The sequence below is a fragment of the Arvicanthis niloticus genome, chromosome 15 (genome assembly GCF_011762505.2).
Source record: "Arvicanthis niloticus isolate mArvNil1 chromosome 15, mArvNil1.pat.X, whole genome shotgun sequence".
In the NCBI taxonomy this organism is placed as follows: domain Eukaryota; kingdom Metazoa; phylum Chordata; class Mammalia; order Rodentia; family Muridae; genus Arvicanthis; species Arvicanthis niloticus.
Genome location: NC_047672.1, coordinates 36,925,076 through 36,943,460, shown reverse-complemented (window position 1 = coordinate 36,943,460; position 18,385 = coordinate 36,925,076). Strand labels below are relative to the sequence as shown.

Below are 18,385 nucleotides of genomic sequence, written 5' to 3'. Positions count from 1 at the left end.
GGAACTCACAATACAATTAAACACAAATAGTCAAAGAATAAGCAAGCAATAAACAAAGTCCCGTGTGATCACTGTTACTAAAGGCTTATCAGGATGTCCAAAATATCTGAGCCTACTTCCCTGTCCTAGCCTAATGTCATTTTCATGCCTGAAGCCTACTTCTTTGTTCTAGCCAAAGATTTAGATGAACCTCATAAGAGATAAATGGTTTACAAGTATGTCTCCCATTCTATAAGTTGCCTTTGTGGTACTGGCTAGTTCTTTTGCTGAGTTGGAGCCTACAGCTTAGTGCTTTCCCATGTGACTCTTTGTGACTTTGGTGTCATATAAAAGGCATCAAGACTAACATAAGGGTAAAGAAGCTTTCAATGCTTTATTCTGAAAGCTTCAGCTTCATGTCATATATGAAATTCTTTCTTATGTTTTTGGAGGTTTTGTTCGTTTGTTTTCTTTGAGTATGGATATGCAGTTTTCCCGGCACTACTGGCTGAAGAGACCATCCTTTTAGAACTATATACATGTTTGCCAATCATCACGTTTGCCAATCACCATACACATGAACCTTTATTTCTGAAATTTCATTTTTATCTCACTGAAATATACATGTCTTCCTGCCAGTACTATACTACTGCTTTACTAACTGTAGATTTGTAATATACTTAGGAAATGAGAATATCATAGACTTTAAAATTTTTCTTCCTGGAGACTGTTTCTGGCCATATGGGGCCTTCTATATATTTTAAGAGAGATTTTTCTTTTCATAGTAAAAAAATAAGCCAATAGTGACTACAGTAACTCTCCATCCTGCTGTGAAGACTGTAGACTTGTGAAGACTATAAACCCTTGCTCCATTGTCACGAGACATCACTGCATCTGTCTGTGACATCTGTGGTTCCAACACTGTTCTTACTATTCAAGCTCAAGTCTTCACTCCCTGCCTAAGTTTATTCCTGAGTATTTACAATACCAGTGCTATTCTAAATCAAAGCTCTCTCTCTGCTACCCTTTGAAACTGTTCATCACTGGTATGCTTATATAATGTTATGCTTGATTTTATAACTTTACTAGACTCATTTATAAGTTCTCAGAGGAATTCCTTTGTGAAGTATTTAGTTTTCTACTTACAGAATAATGTTCTTTACAGACATAACTTCATTTCTTCTTTCCTCATTGGCCTTTTTTTTTTTTCTTTTGCCTCCAACCTACAACTGTTTTGGCTATATATTCTAAACACTGTGTAGAACAGACTGCCACAAACAGGCCAGTTGCACTTTTCTAATTTCTGAGGACAAGCTTTGTCCTTCTCAGTGACTAGCATTATGTCAGCTGTGAGAGTTGCATATATGAAGTTTGTGAAGTTGTGATAATTTCTTCTACATATTCTACACTGAGCTTTTATAATGACAAACTTTGATTTTTCACATTATATGTATATTTCTCACAGGTCTTTTCTTTGTGGTTACCATGGGCTCATGTAATATACTTTACAATAGCAGCAATCTATTCTAAGCTTACAGATATTTAACTTCAATTACTTAAAAACTCTCTGCTTTCACATGTCCTCCCAGCACTGTCAGATCGTACTCAGCACATTCTATACTGTGTATCCATTAACGCATATTACGGCCAGATTTTCTCTTCTGTTTGCCTTTAATTTCTGGGCCAGATGTTCATGTGCTTTCCAGATGTTCATGTGCTTTTTCACATCATTTAGACTCCTTTAGAAAACTGTATTCATGTATTGCTTAATAAGACCCTGGAATCTAAAGACCACATTCTTTTCACAAATTATGGCCAAAGAATATTCATCACTATGGTTTGGCAATTAAAAATCAGGATTGAGCTTGATCTGAGTTGTATCCCTGGGATCAATAAAGCAGTTCTTGATCATAAAGCACCACACACATTGATACCTACCAGTTCCTTTGCTGACATATGGAGGCTTAAAGAATTTCACAACACCATAGACATTGGCAATTGTACCTTCCTTAAGTAGATTCAGGGGTGTATATGTATAGGGCGTTACCGGAACCTAAAGAAAGAAAAAACAACAATTATATCACTATGTATATTTTAGAATATTATGATGATACCTATTAATTATCAAGTATATTTCACTGCATTTTCAAATGATTATCCTAAAGAAGACTTCAAAATGTAAAGGGAAAACATCTATAAAACAACTCGGTAGCTTCCAAATGTTACTATAGAAACCAACTAGCTTTCTTAAAGTAATTTTATTCAGAAATAGGGAAATTAACACACCAACCTATAAAAGTATAACCAACTGAAAATATAATTATACTTCTTCGATAAAAAATTCTAAAAATCGATTAAAATATCAAAAAATGTTGTATACTCTGAAGTCATACAGAACATACTTTGAATATGTGTACCACCAGTGTTAAAGCTCTACGAGAATCTTACTGAGAGAGATGACTAAGTGTGGCACGACATCTGGGAAAGCCCAGAGAAGCCACTAGAGTTCTGTCCTGTCCAATTAAGGACTGTGGCCCTTGTGAGTCATTCTTGAATATTCCCAAGTGTATTTAGCTCTAAGGGTTCTTTTAGTATTGAATCATGCCAGCTAGCATTAAGTTACTTCTTTCCTACCTGGCAAAGAATAAGTCAAAAAACGAAACTCATACAATAACGTGGCAGAGAAAACTGCAAAACATGTAAATTTTGGCTCTGGAGTTTAAATATATTATCAGTGCAAAACTTAAGATATAATCAAAATCACCCCCCTACCCACACAGATATACAAGAAAATCTGAGACTTGGTTGAGAAATCAATTGAATAAAGCAATTCAGAACAATAACACAGGAAAAGAAAGAACAAAGAAAGTGTTATATGAGGTTATATCTGCATGTTAACATGGTCACTAAATTAATGTGTAAAATTTCAGTACCCATTTACTTCTGCCCCAGTGAGAAATAAACTTAGCAAATGACTCTGAACATGACTACTAAAAACCCAAACAGAGGTTAATTTTTTTTTTTTAAAGAAACCTGATTCTTTGGTGTAGACAGAGAAGGGCTTTGAAATTTAAGCAGTCTTTAATACATGAGAAAACTGTAGCTCATTAATTATGTTAGAATAACACTCAGCAAAAGGGACAGAAAAGAGAAGATTTGGGCTGTCAAATTATGCCAACAACAAAGTAACTGGACCAGGGATTCTGCCTTAACCAGTATATCCCTGATATGAGAAGAACGGAGAAGGTAGCACAGCTTAGGGAGACTAAACAGTATCTGCATAACTTCCAGAAAAAGCAAGCAAAACAAAAACTATTAAATTCCTTTCCCATGAAATTAGTCACTATACATTCATATACCAATTTTTATAGCTGCAGCTCTTTTCAATATAAATGTATTAATTGATTTGTCTGCATAGTCATTCTCTTATAAGTTGGGTTAATGTACTCTTGAATGGAAATTATCTGTGAACACCATAAATAAATTTACATAGTACTTCCAAATAATGCCAACCTGAGTAGCAATTTGTTTCTATTGCTGACAGTGAAGGATGATGCCCTAAAGCAAGATTCCAGGGGGAGGGGACATCGAAGTCACTTTGAACTTGAGATACTTGTTGTTAGGGGACAGTTAACAGCAGCGATAGCTAGATAAGGGAAATGAAGAATAAATGGCTATCACAGATTAGGTAGCTGCCAGGTTCAGCATGACTGTGGAAGGGACCTGACACAGTTCCCACCCCTGGAGCACAGCCAGCAAGGTCTTCTCAAGTGCAGATGCTTGCTATTGGTGTAAGGATTGTTTACATAGCCATGTACATATTTTTCATGTTGCAGTGAATGTTCTCCCTCCTAAGGTTAATGACTCCATGATAATTGAGTCTGGGAAGCAAGAATGTAACTAATGTCCCTCAGCAAAATGGTAATACTGTGAACTTTAGGACAACCCTTAGGCTGTGAGAAGAAACTCTGAAAACATGAGTTCCAAAATATATAAACAGTATTTCTCAACTATGCAAAATATAAGGATGCCATATGAATTCTATGAGGAGCTTCACAGACCTAAATGAACAGAGACAGCTTCACTAATAAGTCAGTAAAGAAAAAGGAATAGTTACAAAACAAGATTTAGGGATCATGTAATAAAGGAGCACCAGGAAATGAGGGAGTGGTGAACTCAGAGCAGGACCCCACCTAGCTAAGCTTATTGCTTGTGCTTAGAAAGACAAGCAGGTCTCTAAGCTCAAGGATGCTACAGAGGAAGTTCCAGAACAGCATCATCGCTTAGGCAGTGAAGGAGTTAGAAAACAAAAAGCTACCCTTTGTCACATTTGGCAACCACAAGTGCTGTGCCCAACAAACTGCATAGGACTTGCTGTATTAAAATATGCACCTGCTGTCTTTTCTAAGAATCAAGGAACTAAGGTCATAAAATGCTGATTTGTGGGATAATCTAAAGTAAACAGGGAGTAAATGATTAAATTGATATGCAAATAAAAGACTGAGTTTTGGTCTGAAAGAGCTCAGCTATTTAGAAGGCTAACATAGCTCTTTTAGATTTTTGTCTAGCAGGTTTTCTGACCAAAGAGAGCTATCAGAGCTCTTTCAGAATTTTTCCAGCAGGTTTCTGACTCTGATTAGAAAATCCAAGAAATATCCAGAGATCTATTACAGCTCTTTTAGAAATTTTCTATGAGGTTTTCTGACATTGGTTGGAAAACCCATGGACTACCTAGAAAGCTGTCTAGAGAGCTATCTTGAGCAGACAGCAGAGCTGTTAACTTGCATCCATCACTGATTTTGAGTCATTTCTTCTACTGCTCCCAAAGACCCCTTTGGCAGGACCTTATCCCAAGCTGAGACTGGTCTTTGGCAGGTGTTAACATGGAAACATTAATAAAACCCATAAAGCAAACACCACTTACAAACACTTGGACATGAAAATCTATCAGGGATGTGAAAACAGTCTGACAAGCTGGTGCTAAATGTCTAATATCTATGCCAATAGGAATATAGTATTTAAAACATCCTATCATGTCCTAACCTAGTAACACGATCTTGTATTGCTTTTTGTGTGACAGTGATTCCTAGGGCGCTATATTGCTTAATAAATAATCTTAAAAGAACTAAATATTCTTGTGCAATAGGACCTTGTGTGATAAGGTGACTGCTCTAGCCAACACAAGGGTACATAGAAGATCTAAATATGACTAGTTCAGTGATGGGATGAGTTTTTCATTACTGAATTGAGGGAGAGTCTCCTCATGAGACCCAGGATGTAGTAATTTTTCTGCTTCACTGAGTTCTGTCATGCTGAGAGTACAGCATGTGCCAACAAGGTTTTTTGGGTTTGTTTGCTTGTTTGTTTTTTAAATTTTAATAGTCTCATGTCCAACTGCTGCAACATTACTCAGCATAGATATAGAAGTCACCCAAAGATACTAAAACATTCGTGAGGAAACTACAGGACATAATACACTAAGGATAATTTGATGATATCTTCAAAAACTGTTCAGCATTTAGGTCACCTATTTATAGCCAAGACATGAAAGGCTTCTATTATGTCTTGATAGCTTAAGACAAAGCTGAGCACATGATGGGGCAAGCAAAACAACGAGGCAAGAGAATGTGAGCACTAAGGACTGAGGATGTACTTCAGACACAGTGTTGACTGCCATGTACAAGAGTCTTGTACCATCCTATCAACCAAAAACCCCAAAGAAACAAAAGGCAACACAATCTCTCCTCAAATGAAAACAAACTCCATCCCTAAAAAAAAATGAGTTAAATATAATATCATTTACAGCAGTGTATAAAAAAACCAAGACAATTATGCCTGGAAGATGAAAATGTATCTAGCAGGGTTGGGAAGATGGTTCAGTAGGAGAAGTACTGGCCATGTGCATGTACAAATTGGAGAACTCAGGTAAACACTTGGTGGTCCACCTATACTCACAGCGCTCTGGAAGCAGACAGAGGATCCAGGCTTGCTAGACTAGAATTAGCCAACACAAGGTTTTAGTGAGATATCCTGCTTCAGAATAGTAGATAGTGATAAAAAGAAGACATCTGATCACCAACTGCTAGCTTATACCGTGTACATGCACAGTGGTTAATGATAGCTTACTGCTCTTGAACGAGACTAACATTTGGATTCTAGCACCCATATTGAGTGGCTCAGAAATGTCTACAACTCCACTCCAGGAGATCCAATGCCTTCTAGCCTGGGTGGGCACCTCCATGCAAATGCTGTACATAAACTCAAACAAGCATATACAGACACACAGAAAGAGAATGAATAATAAATGAATGCATAGATGTAGAACACACATTACATTTAACTTTATCAATGTATTGCCTTCTTTCTAATTTCATTCAGGTGTAAGTATCCAACCTGCAAAAATGAAAATACTTCCTTCTGATATTAAATATCACAATTTTATAAAATAAAGAAAATTTGGTTAAAAAATGTATTATATATATATATATATATATATATATATATATATATATATATATAAATAATTTGTTAAATCATGACTCTGTACATAACAACCTGCCTTAATACAGGCTGACAAAAAGAGATAAATTTGCCTATGGTTTAAACTAACAACAACTGTGTGTCTTCATAAAGTAAGAACTGGTTTTCTTCCAGTTTTCTTACATATGTACAGCTTTTGCAGAGATATTAGTAGATGATATAGGTAAAAAAAAAATCAACTATCATTAAGAATATACAGAACTATAATGCAATACCATCATATAAAAAAATGAAGATACAGGTTTCCACTGGATTAGCACTAATGCAAAAGCTGACTATAAAATAGACTAAATTAAAATCAAACTATAAAGCAAATCAAAATATGAAGCAGATGCATAAATGTGTATGTATCACTGTGTATTAAATATCACCTTACCAAAGACATTGTTTGATGAAAAATCCTCTCACAGATCTATCATAAACCTGAAAACAAAAGAAGAGGATTTCTTTGTATGTATGTTACTTCCATTCAAATATGATTAACTGTACATTTAACAATACTTACATTCTCTATCACGGTACAGTTTGGTTCCATGATGCATGTCAAACACACACAACCACCTGCATCTGTAGTTCCAGGGGGCCCAACATGCTGCTCTGGCCTCCACAGGCACCTGCATTCACATGCACATATCCCTACACACACACAAACACACACACACACACACACACACACACACACATAATTTAAAAAATGTTAAAGATTTAAGATCAAATAATGTAGCTAAAGGGGGGGGGGGTGGCTCTCAAATCTCCTTACAGCAACTTCATTAGCCAATATTACACTTAGCACAGAGGAAGAGACTGATAATCCAACCCTGCACTAACAGTGCAGGAAATTTCTAGTTATATATTCCCCAGACACAGTTTTTTATTTATTAATTTATTTTTGCAATAAATAATTTTAGCACAGTAGCTAATGATTTTGAAAGGGGAGAAGGATATTCAGGCCTTAAACTCTGGCCTCTGTATGGCACGTTTGTGGCTCACGTGCACCGTTATCATCTTTGTTTCTTTTAATCTGTCTACTGGCAAACAACTCAGTGAGAATGTTTCAGCCTCCACACTAAACAACTAAACAACTCAGACTTAGTATTTCACTCATAAACTTAAAGAAATATCATTCTATTCAATTACTTTGTTCTAATAAAACCACAACAAGAGTAGACGACTCCAAGTCACCAGAGCTCTTTATGGTTAAATCCATGAAAAGTTTCTGTCTGAAGCTTTTACTTCTCTCTAGCATATGCTGACACTTAAGGAACAAAGTAAGTACACTTTCATGTAATTTTCACAAAAAGTAAAACACACTTGCTTTCAACTGGCCTCAGAGAAATACATTATAATTTAAACAAACGTAAGATTTTAGTCAAAGATTTACAAGTGTCTAATCTAACATGTCTGTCCATTCTAAATTCTAAAGTATACTCAGACAGATAGACATAGACACAGACAGACAGACAGACAGACAGACAGACAGACACACACACACACACACACACACACACGGAACCTGTACTCACACACATACATACAAATCCCGGCTAGTACAAATTTACTATTTCACTAAAAACATTTTCAAATATAAACATTATATAGAAAGAAATACAAAGATAACAAAAATTATAGGGAACATATGCTATCAAAGAACAGGTGGTTATTAATCCAATATTTACTTAAAAAGTAGGAAAATTTGATATTCAGCATTTTAGAAAATTCAAATTCAGAACACAGGAAGTAGATATTATTTTAGGCATCTTTGTTGCCCGAAAACAACCAAATACCAAATTCTTCACCCACTCCACCACACAAACACCAGGATAACCATCCTCTGCCAGTGCCAGCAATGTTGGCTTCAGTTTCCATCATGTAGGATAGGCCTTCAAGTACTACAAAACCACCATTCTAGACTTTGTATAGTCTTACATTCCAGGTAAGATTATACAAAGACTCATATATCCAAGAGGTCTAAAGAAAAAGCAGTGCAGCTTGACTGCCTATCTTTCATTCCTGCTGGTGAGTGCATCAGTCCCACTGCTGCTACTGCCGCCACCACCTCTGCTGCTATCCTTTACTGATATCAGATGGCAGCCTCTTGAGTCTTCAAAAGACTCTACAGAAATACTAGGCTTTCAACAACAGAAGACAGAGACTGCTGAGGCATCAAACAGATTGGCTGAACAGCTACAGGGTTCTCATCCAGCATGCAGATGGTCACTGTTAGGACAAGCGAGCCTCTATAGGATAAACAAACAACATAAACTTTCTATCAGTTCCACTAGAAAACTGTAATATGCAGTTGAAACTAGGTGATAAATGTATAACTATTAGCTAAATAACTCTCACTGGTTCTGTATGTTTAAAGTTTTTGCATAATAAGGCTTAGTCTGTTAAAGAAGCTGATGCCAAGCCTGACAACCTGAATTTGATTTCAATACCCACTTTGTAGGAGAGGACCAACTACATATGTTGTCCTTTGACCTCTATATTCCTGAACATGGTGTTAGCTAAATGTCATAAATGTCTTTATTATAATAAGCAAGTACCCTTTTAACTTTCTGAGTTCTACTCTCATGAAAAATGCTGAAACTGTCAAAAAAGTTTTCTGCAGCTACTGATATAATCATTTTATATTCCCCCTTTATTCAATTAAGGTAGTATATTGCAATGTCTTATTATTATTATTATTATTATTATTATTATTATTATTATTATTATTTGTCAGGAGCCATAATGGGACAAGCTAATAATGAGCAGATGATCATCCTGAAATGCTTGCCTCGGATTATCATATAATCTGCGACGAGTGTGCCCCATTAGCAAGGCTGTGGTGGACGTGATTTTGGGAAAGATTCCTGCTATTAATATGCTTTTTCCATTATTACTATTATTAGACATATGCTACTATCACCAAGCAATAGCACACCCCTTTGTAGCAGATCTCTGCAGATCCACGAAGATGTACTGTCTTGTAGTGATACTATACAGACAAATAGATGACTTCTTAAGTATTAATGATGATCTTATAAGAATTCCTAAAATTATATCAGTGATTATTAAGCTCTTTTATATCGGGACTGCTATTAAGTCCCTTAGGCATAGTCAAACTGCAATGAGAACTCTGCCAGTCTCCTGAGTGTTATCAGTTAATTGCCCCAAGAGTGACAGTAACTGGACCTTCTCCTGCTCAGAGCACATTCCAAGAGGACATAAAACCATTAGCCTAGGTTACTAGAGGGAATCCACAATTTATTATAGGTACCAGGACAGAAGAGAAAATATTGCCTGGGTTTATCTATACAAAACTTCACTAATTTCTTAAGTTATAGTTTCAAACTTTCTGCGAACCTGTAGAGCTAGACAGGTGATGAATGTCTAGTTAGATAATTACTCCTAATGGGTATTCATGTAAACATTCTGTGTTGTAAACTTCTATTTCAATTTATGACTTGAAATTTGGTGTGAACTTGTGATGAACCTTGTAACATGTGACCATGTACTCTGAAAGATGTATAAGTTCTGAGCACAAAGAGATGAGAAGGCAGTTAGAATAGGAAGTTAGAATGAGCAGTTAGAATGGTGTCTTAGAATGGTGAGTTAGACTAGTCAGTTAGTTAGACCCCATCGCCCTTTCCTTTCCCCCTGCCTAGAATTTTTCTCCCTTAGAATTTTACTTTGTTAGAATCTTTTCTTCTTCCCCACTCAGGACTTTTCCACGCTTCCTCTCAGATAGCTTTCATAGGATACTTTTTACACTAAATAAACTCTATAGTAACTTTTCTAAAGTGTCTTTTCTTCTTGTAAGTTAGAGCCCAGCAGTTCCTGCTGAGATAGAACAAAGACCAGGTTGCCTAACCCTCTGCTGTTAGGCTACAGGTGTTAATCACCCTAGCCTGCAGTTCATTTACCCTCAGAAGAAGTTTTTAGGATAGCACAGGGCTATTTACTTAACACCTTGCTGGTCTTAGGGCCAGGATGCTGACTGCAGGTCAGCTACAGTAGCATAGGGGCTGCCTCGGAGAAGAACCGGACGGTGGGAGGAGGAGAAGAAAGAAGAACCAGCTGCATCTCTCTCTCTCCCCTTCTCTCACCCCCAAGCCGGGGGCGAGGGGGTTGGCTCCCGGCAATTATTATTTTCCATTTTTTATATCTCTGCCTGGTATTAATGCTACTCAGCCTAATCCGATTCTTACGTTGTAACTTTACCTTGACTACTATTTGGCTAAGGGTTTTACAGGTATGCATTTTTAAGATATAAGAATCTTATGAGCACAATGAGTTACAAAATACAGTAATTTTTAATTACATTAGTTTAATTGAGGAAGAAATGTAAGATATTTCATGTAAGAAATGTAAGAAATGTAAGATATGTAAGGTTAGAGCTTCTGTTGAATACTGAATATTGAAATGAAGCGACAGGAGAAACCATTCCATTATACATGGCTAAGTTATATACCTTTTGGACTTTTGCAATTCTAAAGACATCATTTTTTATGTATTTTTTGCATATGTAAAATATTAAAGGCATCATTTTATGTATCTTTTCCATATGGAAATATATTTGACAATTTTTCAAAAATGAATCTAAGAGAATATTATTAATAACTCTAAATCTATTTTAAAACAATAAATATTACTGTTTAAAATTATTCTGCTACTTGAAAGTAAACTTTTTCAGCCATTTAATTATTTTTCAAAAACACTACTACACTGTTGACTTTTGATTTGTCTTTGTCAATTGATAAAATCATATGCATATAGATAAACATTTTAAATACAACTGTTTTACCCATAATAAAGCTGGTAAGTATATTTTCACAAGCACAGTTATTTTCAAATATAACTATGAAGAAAAAAATTTAAATGTTTGTACTTAAGGCATGTCAAAAAAAAATAAGTTTATGAAATGGGTTAAAGCAAATCAATAGAAACAAGATGTGGGGTGTCATGCCTATAATTCTAGCACTTTGAGAGACAGAAGCCAAGAAACTACAGTGTTCCTTGTCATATTGTTTCACAGTGTCACATCCTGTCTGAACTGTACAATGAAACTCTAGCACAAGTGCATAGTGGAAAAACAGATGCACAACCTGAATAAAGCCCTAAGTTTAAAATCAAACCAAAAACACGGGCTGGAGATCGCTGAACCATTCAGAGTTTAAGACCACCGGTTGTTCTACCACAGGACCTGGTTTTGGTTTCTAACACACACATGGTAGCTCACAACTGTCTGTAACTCCAGGACCAGGAAACCTGGCGCCCCCTGCTGGTCTCTGAGAGTGCATACGTGCACTGCACAGATACACATGACGGAAAAACATCCATACACATAAAATAACAAGAAGAAGGAAGAGGAGGAGGAAGTGGAAGAAGAGGAGGAGGAGAAGAGGAGGAAGAAGAGGAGGAGGAAGAAGAATAAGAAGATTAAAAATAACATGTTTAAAATAGAAAGGTCAAAAATTCCAGAAATAACAGACAAGAATACTAGCAGAAATGATTAAATAAAATTAAATCCTCAAATTGGACAATTAAAAATTATCCAAATAGAGGAAAATGCAGACACGGAAAAAAGTACTTACTAAAAAGACACCGTAGAAACTTTGTGTTAAAAACTACAACAGGTCCGGGTGGTGGTAGCACATGCCTTTAATCCCAGCACTTGGGAGGCAGAGGCAGGTGGATTTCTGAGTTCCAGGCCAGCCTGGTCTACAGAGTGAGTTCCAGGACAGCCAAGGCTATACAGAGAAACCCTGTCTCGAAAAACAAAAAAACAAACAAAACAAAACAAAACTACAACAGAAGCTGAAGAGCTACTGAACAGAGTTAAGAGATCAACACATATGAAGGCACTATAATGCAAAATACAGAAATTTAATGACATAAAAAGCTGGCACAATATATCAAATAGACCTCTAGCTAGAATTGACTAAAAGAAAAAAAATTATGAAGATAAAAGCTAAAAATGAGGTACTGCTACTAATCTTATCAACATTAAAATGTGCCAAAGAATAAATTTATAATAGTACATTGGTCAACTTAAATGAAAAGGGCAATTTCCTATAGAAATAAAAACTGTCAAAAGTTCCCTTAAATCAAAACAGTACAAGTAGAGAGAGGAGACTGACCTCAACTTGAATAATAGCACTTATTGTTAATATTCCTCCCATAAAAATGTCTACTAGACATTTAAGGCAGCAATAATCATTCCCCAAACTAATCTTAAATAAAGAGGAAGGGCCACTAACAACCCATCTCATGAGAACTGCATTCTTAGACAAGAGTATCATCATAAAAAAGGTTCATACCACTAGCCTTAGCAAGCATCTGTAGCAAAATATTAGAGACCCAAACTCAACAGTATACCAAAAATAGTTTTTCCTAAAACTACAAGATAGTTTTAAAAGGACAAAAACGATCAATCAAGGGAACTACATATTAGCATAGTGAATTAAGAGAACCAGTGATCAGCACTCAAGGTGAACTAGTGTCTTTAGCAAAACCCAACATCCAGTTAAGAAGGAGCTCTCAGTGAATTAAGGTGTGAAGACATCTGCTCAATCTGAGGGATATACTTACTGATAAAACATCATTTGAAAGGATGGATGACTTACTAACACTACATTTCCACAGACTGCTTTCGCATATACAGTCATCTGTCCCTAGTAGAGTTACAGAGGGTCTTCTTCTGGTCCATCCACCTTCTCTTTCTGTCTTCAGTATACAACACTGGCTACTTAGACAAGGAGTAGAATGAGTACCCACGTTATATTCCTGATCTTGGGGAAAGGTTAAAGTGACACACCATTAACTATAATATTTGCTGCGACTTTGGAAGACAGTCATGGTCATATCAAAAGAGGTTTATGACAGTTCTAGTCATCTATGATAAACTGCTATAAAATTAAATCACACACACATAAACAACACACATTTAAAATGTGAAAAATATAATATGCTGATGATAGTGTGGAAGTCACCCAAATTCTCATAGAAATACTGATGGAAATGTAAATAGGCATTAATACTCTGGGAAAAGCTCTGTCAAAATTTAGTAACAATAAATATGTGAATGGCCTAAAGTATACAAACTTCACCAAATGTTATTCTGTATGGTCAGCAGAAACACATACTCCTTTTTTGTTTTTGTTTTTGTTTTGTTTTTTTGAAACAGGGTTTCTCTGTGTAGCCCTGGATGTCCTGGAACTCACTCTGTAGACCAGGTTGGCCTGGAACTCAGAAATCCGCCTGCCTCTGCCTCCCAAGTGCTGGGATTAAAGGCGTGCGCCACCACCGCGAGCTACACATGCTCCTAAAAATATATGCAATCATATCTGATACAGCCAAAACCATAAAACTTCAACTGTCTATCAACAGTAGAACAATGAAAAGATCAGAACAGATACATGGCCATATATGCACAGAAAAGAATAGTCCAGGGCAATGAAAATAGACCAAAAATCATCTGTTAAACCTCATTAACATAAAGCTCATAGAAGAGTGATGTGAGGCCATAAAACTAAAGGAAAAGACAACAAATCTATGGATCACAAGGTCATTCTTATCTTTGGAGGTTAGTGATAGAGCTAGGCCTATGTCAACCTCTTTTCTGGATTAGATATTAATTACAAGTGTATGTTTCCTGTCTGACTTGGTCATTTTTTTCACAAGGATGTACATCTGAGAAAATGTAAAGGCTTAAAGAAACAGACCCATCTGGACTGAAACAGTGCTGGCCGGCCATACTACACTCATTTGTCCTTGTTTGCTTAGCAAATGAATGGCTTCTCAGAAAAGATCCACACATGAGGTCCATAACTGAGCCTTCTGCTTACTTGATCTCTGGCCCCGTCAGAACTTTACAGTCCATTCAGTGGTCATCTGACAAATCCAACTAATACGATCCCAAACCAAACAAGACAATTTTCAATGTTCTGCCAATATCTCTTACTTGATAAATATAATAGAGACATTCAATTTCTTCAAAATTTATTGTCTTTATACTCCACAGGTTTAATTTGTTTTTTACCAAGATCATATTTGTATTTTGTATTATAAATGTTATAACTATTCACTGCATTTCTTCTCCCCTCTATGATGTAAACTCTAAGAAGCAAAGGTTAAGTTTGGTCACCACAGTATTCCCAGTACTAATAGTGTCTATTCTAGTGATGGTGTTAATACTTGCAGTTCCTAGTCTGATTCCCATTCACTGCCCCAAACTATACAAACACTTTACAGGCTTTAACTGTGACTAACTGGTAGTATCTAAATGGTTAAGGTACACTTTCCAGCTTGCCAGGATTACTAAGGAGAGAGAATTCTCCCTATATAGGAGGCCATCAATATAAAAAGTAGTATATTGAAGGCAAAATTTAAAGAAGGTTGCTAAAATAATTAGGTCACACTAGTCAAAGTACAAACAGAGCAGTCAGCTATTGCAATAGTCTGGTCGTAGGAGTAAAGGGATCTCATCTAATGGTAAAGAATGAGAGATACTGATACTGTCTGTCTCCATTATTGTAAAAATATTACCTATTAAAAATCACTGTGTGGAAAAAGACACCAGGATGGGTATGGCCCTCATGCCTCATGAGGCATTACTGAATGAACTGAAGCCATTACAAGGTCCCCTTTAATTACTGGAGGTCAGGCCTCTATCCCCACCTTGGCAAGATTAAAATCACCACAGCCCTTCTATACTTGGAGAAGGGAGGAGATGTCAGGGGCAGCCCTGCTTATACACTGAAGGCCTAAAATCAGCCATAAGCCTAAAATCAGCAATAGGCCTGACATTCATGCCTGCTAACACAAAGTCTTGGGTCTCTATGGAAAAACACTGAAACAGATGGCTATGAAATATTGTAAACAGGCAGCTTTTGTGGAAATCTACCAGCCTGAGCAGTCATAAACCTTGTAAATAGGCAGCCTTGGCGGATAGGACCAAATTAGATAAGGACAAGTGAAGCATAGGCAGAGTCATAATGACCTGACCCCTGAACCTTCACCCAGCTGATACCCTGTTCTGAAAGATATCTGTACTCCCCCTGAACACCTATGCTCCTGTGTCATCCCCTTCCCCATATCCTGCATTTTCGTGTTTATAACCCCTGTGTTAAAAAGTAAAAATTATGATTTGATAATAAAAAAAAAAGAAAAAGAAAAAAGAAATAACACACAGTGTGCCCCGGCTCTGCCGACTTAGCTCCTGACAATCTATTTTCTTGTTCTCAGAAATACTTTGAATTATAAAACGTTATTGTGGTTTTTGTTAGTATGCTGGGTCAAATAATTTTTATTGCTTTCATTTTAAACTTCAAAGTTTGTAATGAGTTAAAATGTCCTTCAACATAATTATAGGTCATATTTATTTTCATATTGTAAAATGCTAGTTAATCTGTTGAACATTTTAAAAAACTGGATTCCTTTTTGAGAATTTTATATATGAGCACTGTATTTACATAATTTTCCCCTTTCTCTCCTTCCTCCCACTCTCCCCAACCCCCCATACTTTTTAAATACATCTTATTATTTAATTATTGTTTATATATGTATACATGTATAAGTATATATGTATATACAAATGCTGATAAAGTGTTTTGAAAAAAAAAATCATTGTGTCTGTGTGAGTCCCCAACTCCATGTGAAATGTAAATAAATGTTACTTATTTCTAGAGTATAAGTAAAAAGATAAGCACAAATGAAGCATGCTTTCATGACATACCTTTAAGTCTAATCTTCAAAATAGCTGTTTAACTTCCACAAGGCATTAAGAAGCAACTGAGTTTAGTTTTCCCTGAAGGGAAAAGGAAAATAGTTAGCAAGAAAAAGATCATTTTTAATGATATATAAGCAAATGCTACAATAGATTTTGAAGCATTAGAATTTAGAGTTGTATATCACTAGCAAAACACAGAAAGTCAAAATCTATAGTTAGGATAGGGTAAGATGTCCCTAGACTGAGACCTCTCCAATATCTAAACCTGAACTCTGGGCACAAGACTGTGTCTCCTCTCCTCTTGCCCAGCATAGATGAGAATTTAAAAGTTAGTTTCCTGAACTCACTGACCCTCTATTCTAATTGTTCTGGATTTTATCTCATCAAGTCTGAAACAAGCTGTCTAGATTCAAATGTCATCTCTGCCATCTGTTAGCTATCTGATCTCAGGAAAATTACTTAACCTTTCTGAAATACAGCACCTTTGTCTACATAGGTAAGATATAAATCATTAATGTCCCAAGTCTTTGTGATAATTAAACGAATTAACATACACACAACACCAAAATGCCACATACCAGGAAAAAAAAATACTAAATTGTATTGTTCATTAGCATTAAATGACTATTTTTTCCTAAGCTTTCTACCATGAATTCAAATCATTATCAATACTTACGTTCATTGTGGTCCTTGCCTAAGCTTTCTATATCTGCTATATTCTTTGTACAGGAGGCAGAGTGGCTATGTCTTTCTCCTGCCAACATCTAATATGAAACTAACACAGTTTTATCATAGCATCCAAATTCTTCAGCACAGGACTGCCCATTGTCAAAAGGAGTAAGTAAATACACCATCACCCTGAAAGTCCCAGTTTAACTTTCTTACTCTAACGTAACAGACCAAAAAGTTATCTCGTGTTCACATATCATACTGCTACACATTATTAATTAGAATTAGAGTTATATTTATCTCTTGGACCTCAGAAACATATTCCATTGTATCATAAAATATGTTTGTTAAGTGTCTGCTGGAAAATTGTAACATTGATCTATTGTCTCAGCTGTAACTGTAAAAATAAAAACCAATCTCTCACAAAGATACAGAATATAAAATATGGGTATTCCTTCTAGGAGGAAAATGTTTTCTGAGTTCAACCTTCTTAGCAGGCTATCCACTTCGCTTTTGTATTTAAAGAACTTCAAAAATCAGTTACCAACTTCACCTTGGTATTTTAAAGCGTTGGACATGGGGGTAGGGGGGAGGCGGGGTAAGTACGGGTTTCATTCTTTAATTCCTTTTTCAATTAAAATACTGTGTAGGAACTGCTGGTTGTTTTAAGAAGTCCGACCGCAGCTCAGAACAGACCACTCCAGACCACGCGGTTCCAAGGGGGAGGAGGTTTATTCAGGGGGAACACTGAACCTAAAGCTTCTTGTTTCCAAAACTGGGTTGATTCCTCCCTCAAACTCGTAAATACCTTTTGAGAAATTGCAATGGATGCTAATCTGTGAACTCTAGTTTTATTCTTCTCAAACTTCTTGCCTGGGCTCCTCAATAGCATCGCCTTTAACTCTGCTGCAAATGGTTCCCGCACCACTCAGAAGCATGAGGGCGAACTTGGTTGGATCTATTCACGTCTCCCTCCGATAGTGTTCGGTCAACACTAACGGTACGTAACAGAGTTTCTGCAAAACTGTACCAAATTTTGCAATGAACTAAACAGTTCCCGTTACGTTTATTCAGGGTCGAGCCCGCCGCGTCCCGGTCACAAATTCCAAACCTCCTCAGGTTCACTCACCAGCAAAACTCGCGGACAACTAATGTCTGGATGGACGCGCCGGTGACGTTCTGCGCGCGCGCGGGAGCGCGCCGCTTAGTTCACGCATGCGCACTCCACTAGAATTGCCCAGCGGCCTGCGGAAGTCTCCCGGGTAAACATTGTGAGGAGGAGCAGCGCGGAGCCACTGCAAGCCGCGTCACAGGTACCCAGGCGGCTCGCAACTCCTCTGCCCTAACCTGCAGAGACAACCCCTAGCCTGCAGAGGGAGCTTGACCAGCTCTTAGGATTTCTAAATCCTGGACTGGAGAGGTGAGGTGGCTCAGCCATTAAAGGCTGGCCTCACAACCCAAAATAAAATTCTTAAATCCTTT

General features: G+C 36.8%; 1 protein-coding gene and 2 non-coding genes across 6 annotated transcripts in view; 2 read left to right on the top strand and 1 right to left on the bottom strand.

Moving 5' to 3' along the window:
- The window catches only part of Pot1 (protection of telomeres 1), a 63,053-nt gene extending 44,940 nt beyond the window's left edge, over nt 1-18,113 (bottom strand). The window contains exons 1-4 of one of the 4 annotated variants that reach the window (XM_076913637.1): nt 18,033-18,113; nt 16,241-16,312; nt 6,896-6,942; nt 1,918-2,032 (exon numbers count right to left, since the gene is read on the bottom strand). In XM_076913637.1, coding sequence (XP_076769752.1) covers nt 1,918-2,032; nt 6,896-6,904 — 124 coding nt within the window. In that variant the 5' untranslated portion in view covers nt 6,905-6,942; nt 16,241-16,312; nt 18,033-18,113. Of the gene's footprint in view, nt 1-1,917; nt 2,033-6,895; nt 6,943-16,240; nt 16,313-17,711; nt 18,013-18,032 lie in introns of those variants that run through there. The other 3 variants (XM_034518801.2, XM_076913638.1, XM_076913639.1) reach the window with 3 other exon arrangements.
- LOC117721159 (U7 small nuclear RNA) lies at nt 4,568-4,628 on the top strand. Its single transcript, XR_004608418.1, has one exon. It is a non-coding gene; the product is annotated as a U7 small nuclear RNA (small nuclear RNA).
- Nucleotides 4,642-4,703, top strand: LOC117721157 (U7 small nuclear RNA). Its single transcript, XR_004608416.1, has one exon. It is a non-coding gene; the product is annotated as a U7 small nuclear RNA (small nuclear RNA).
- Nucleotides 18,114-18,385: the final 272 nt, after the last annotated feature.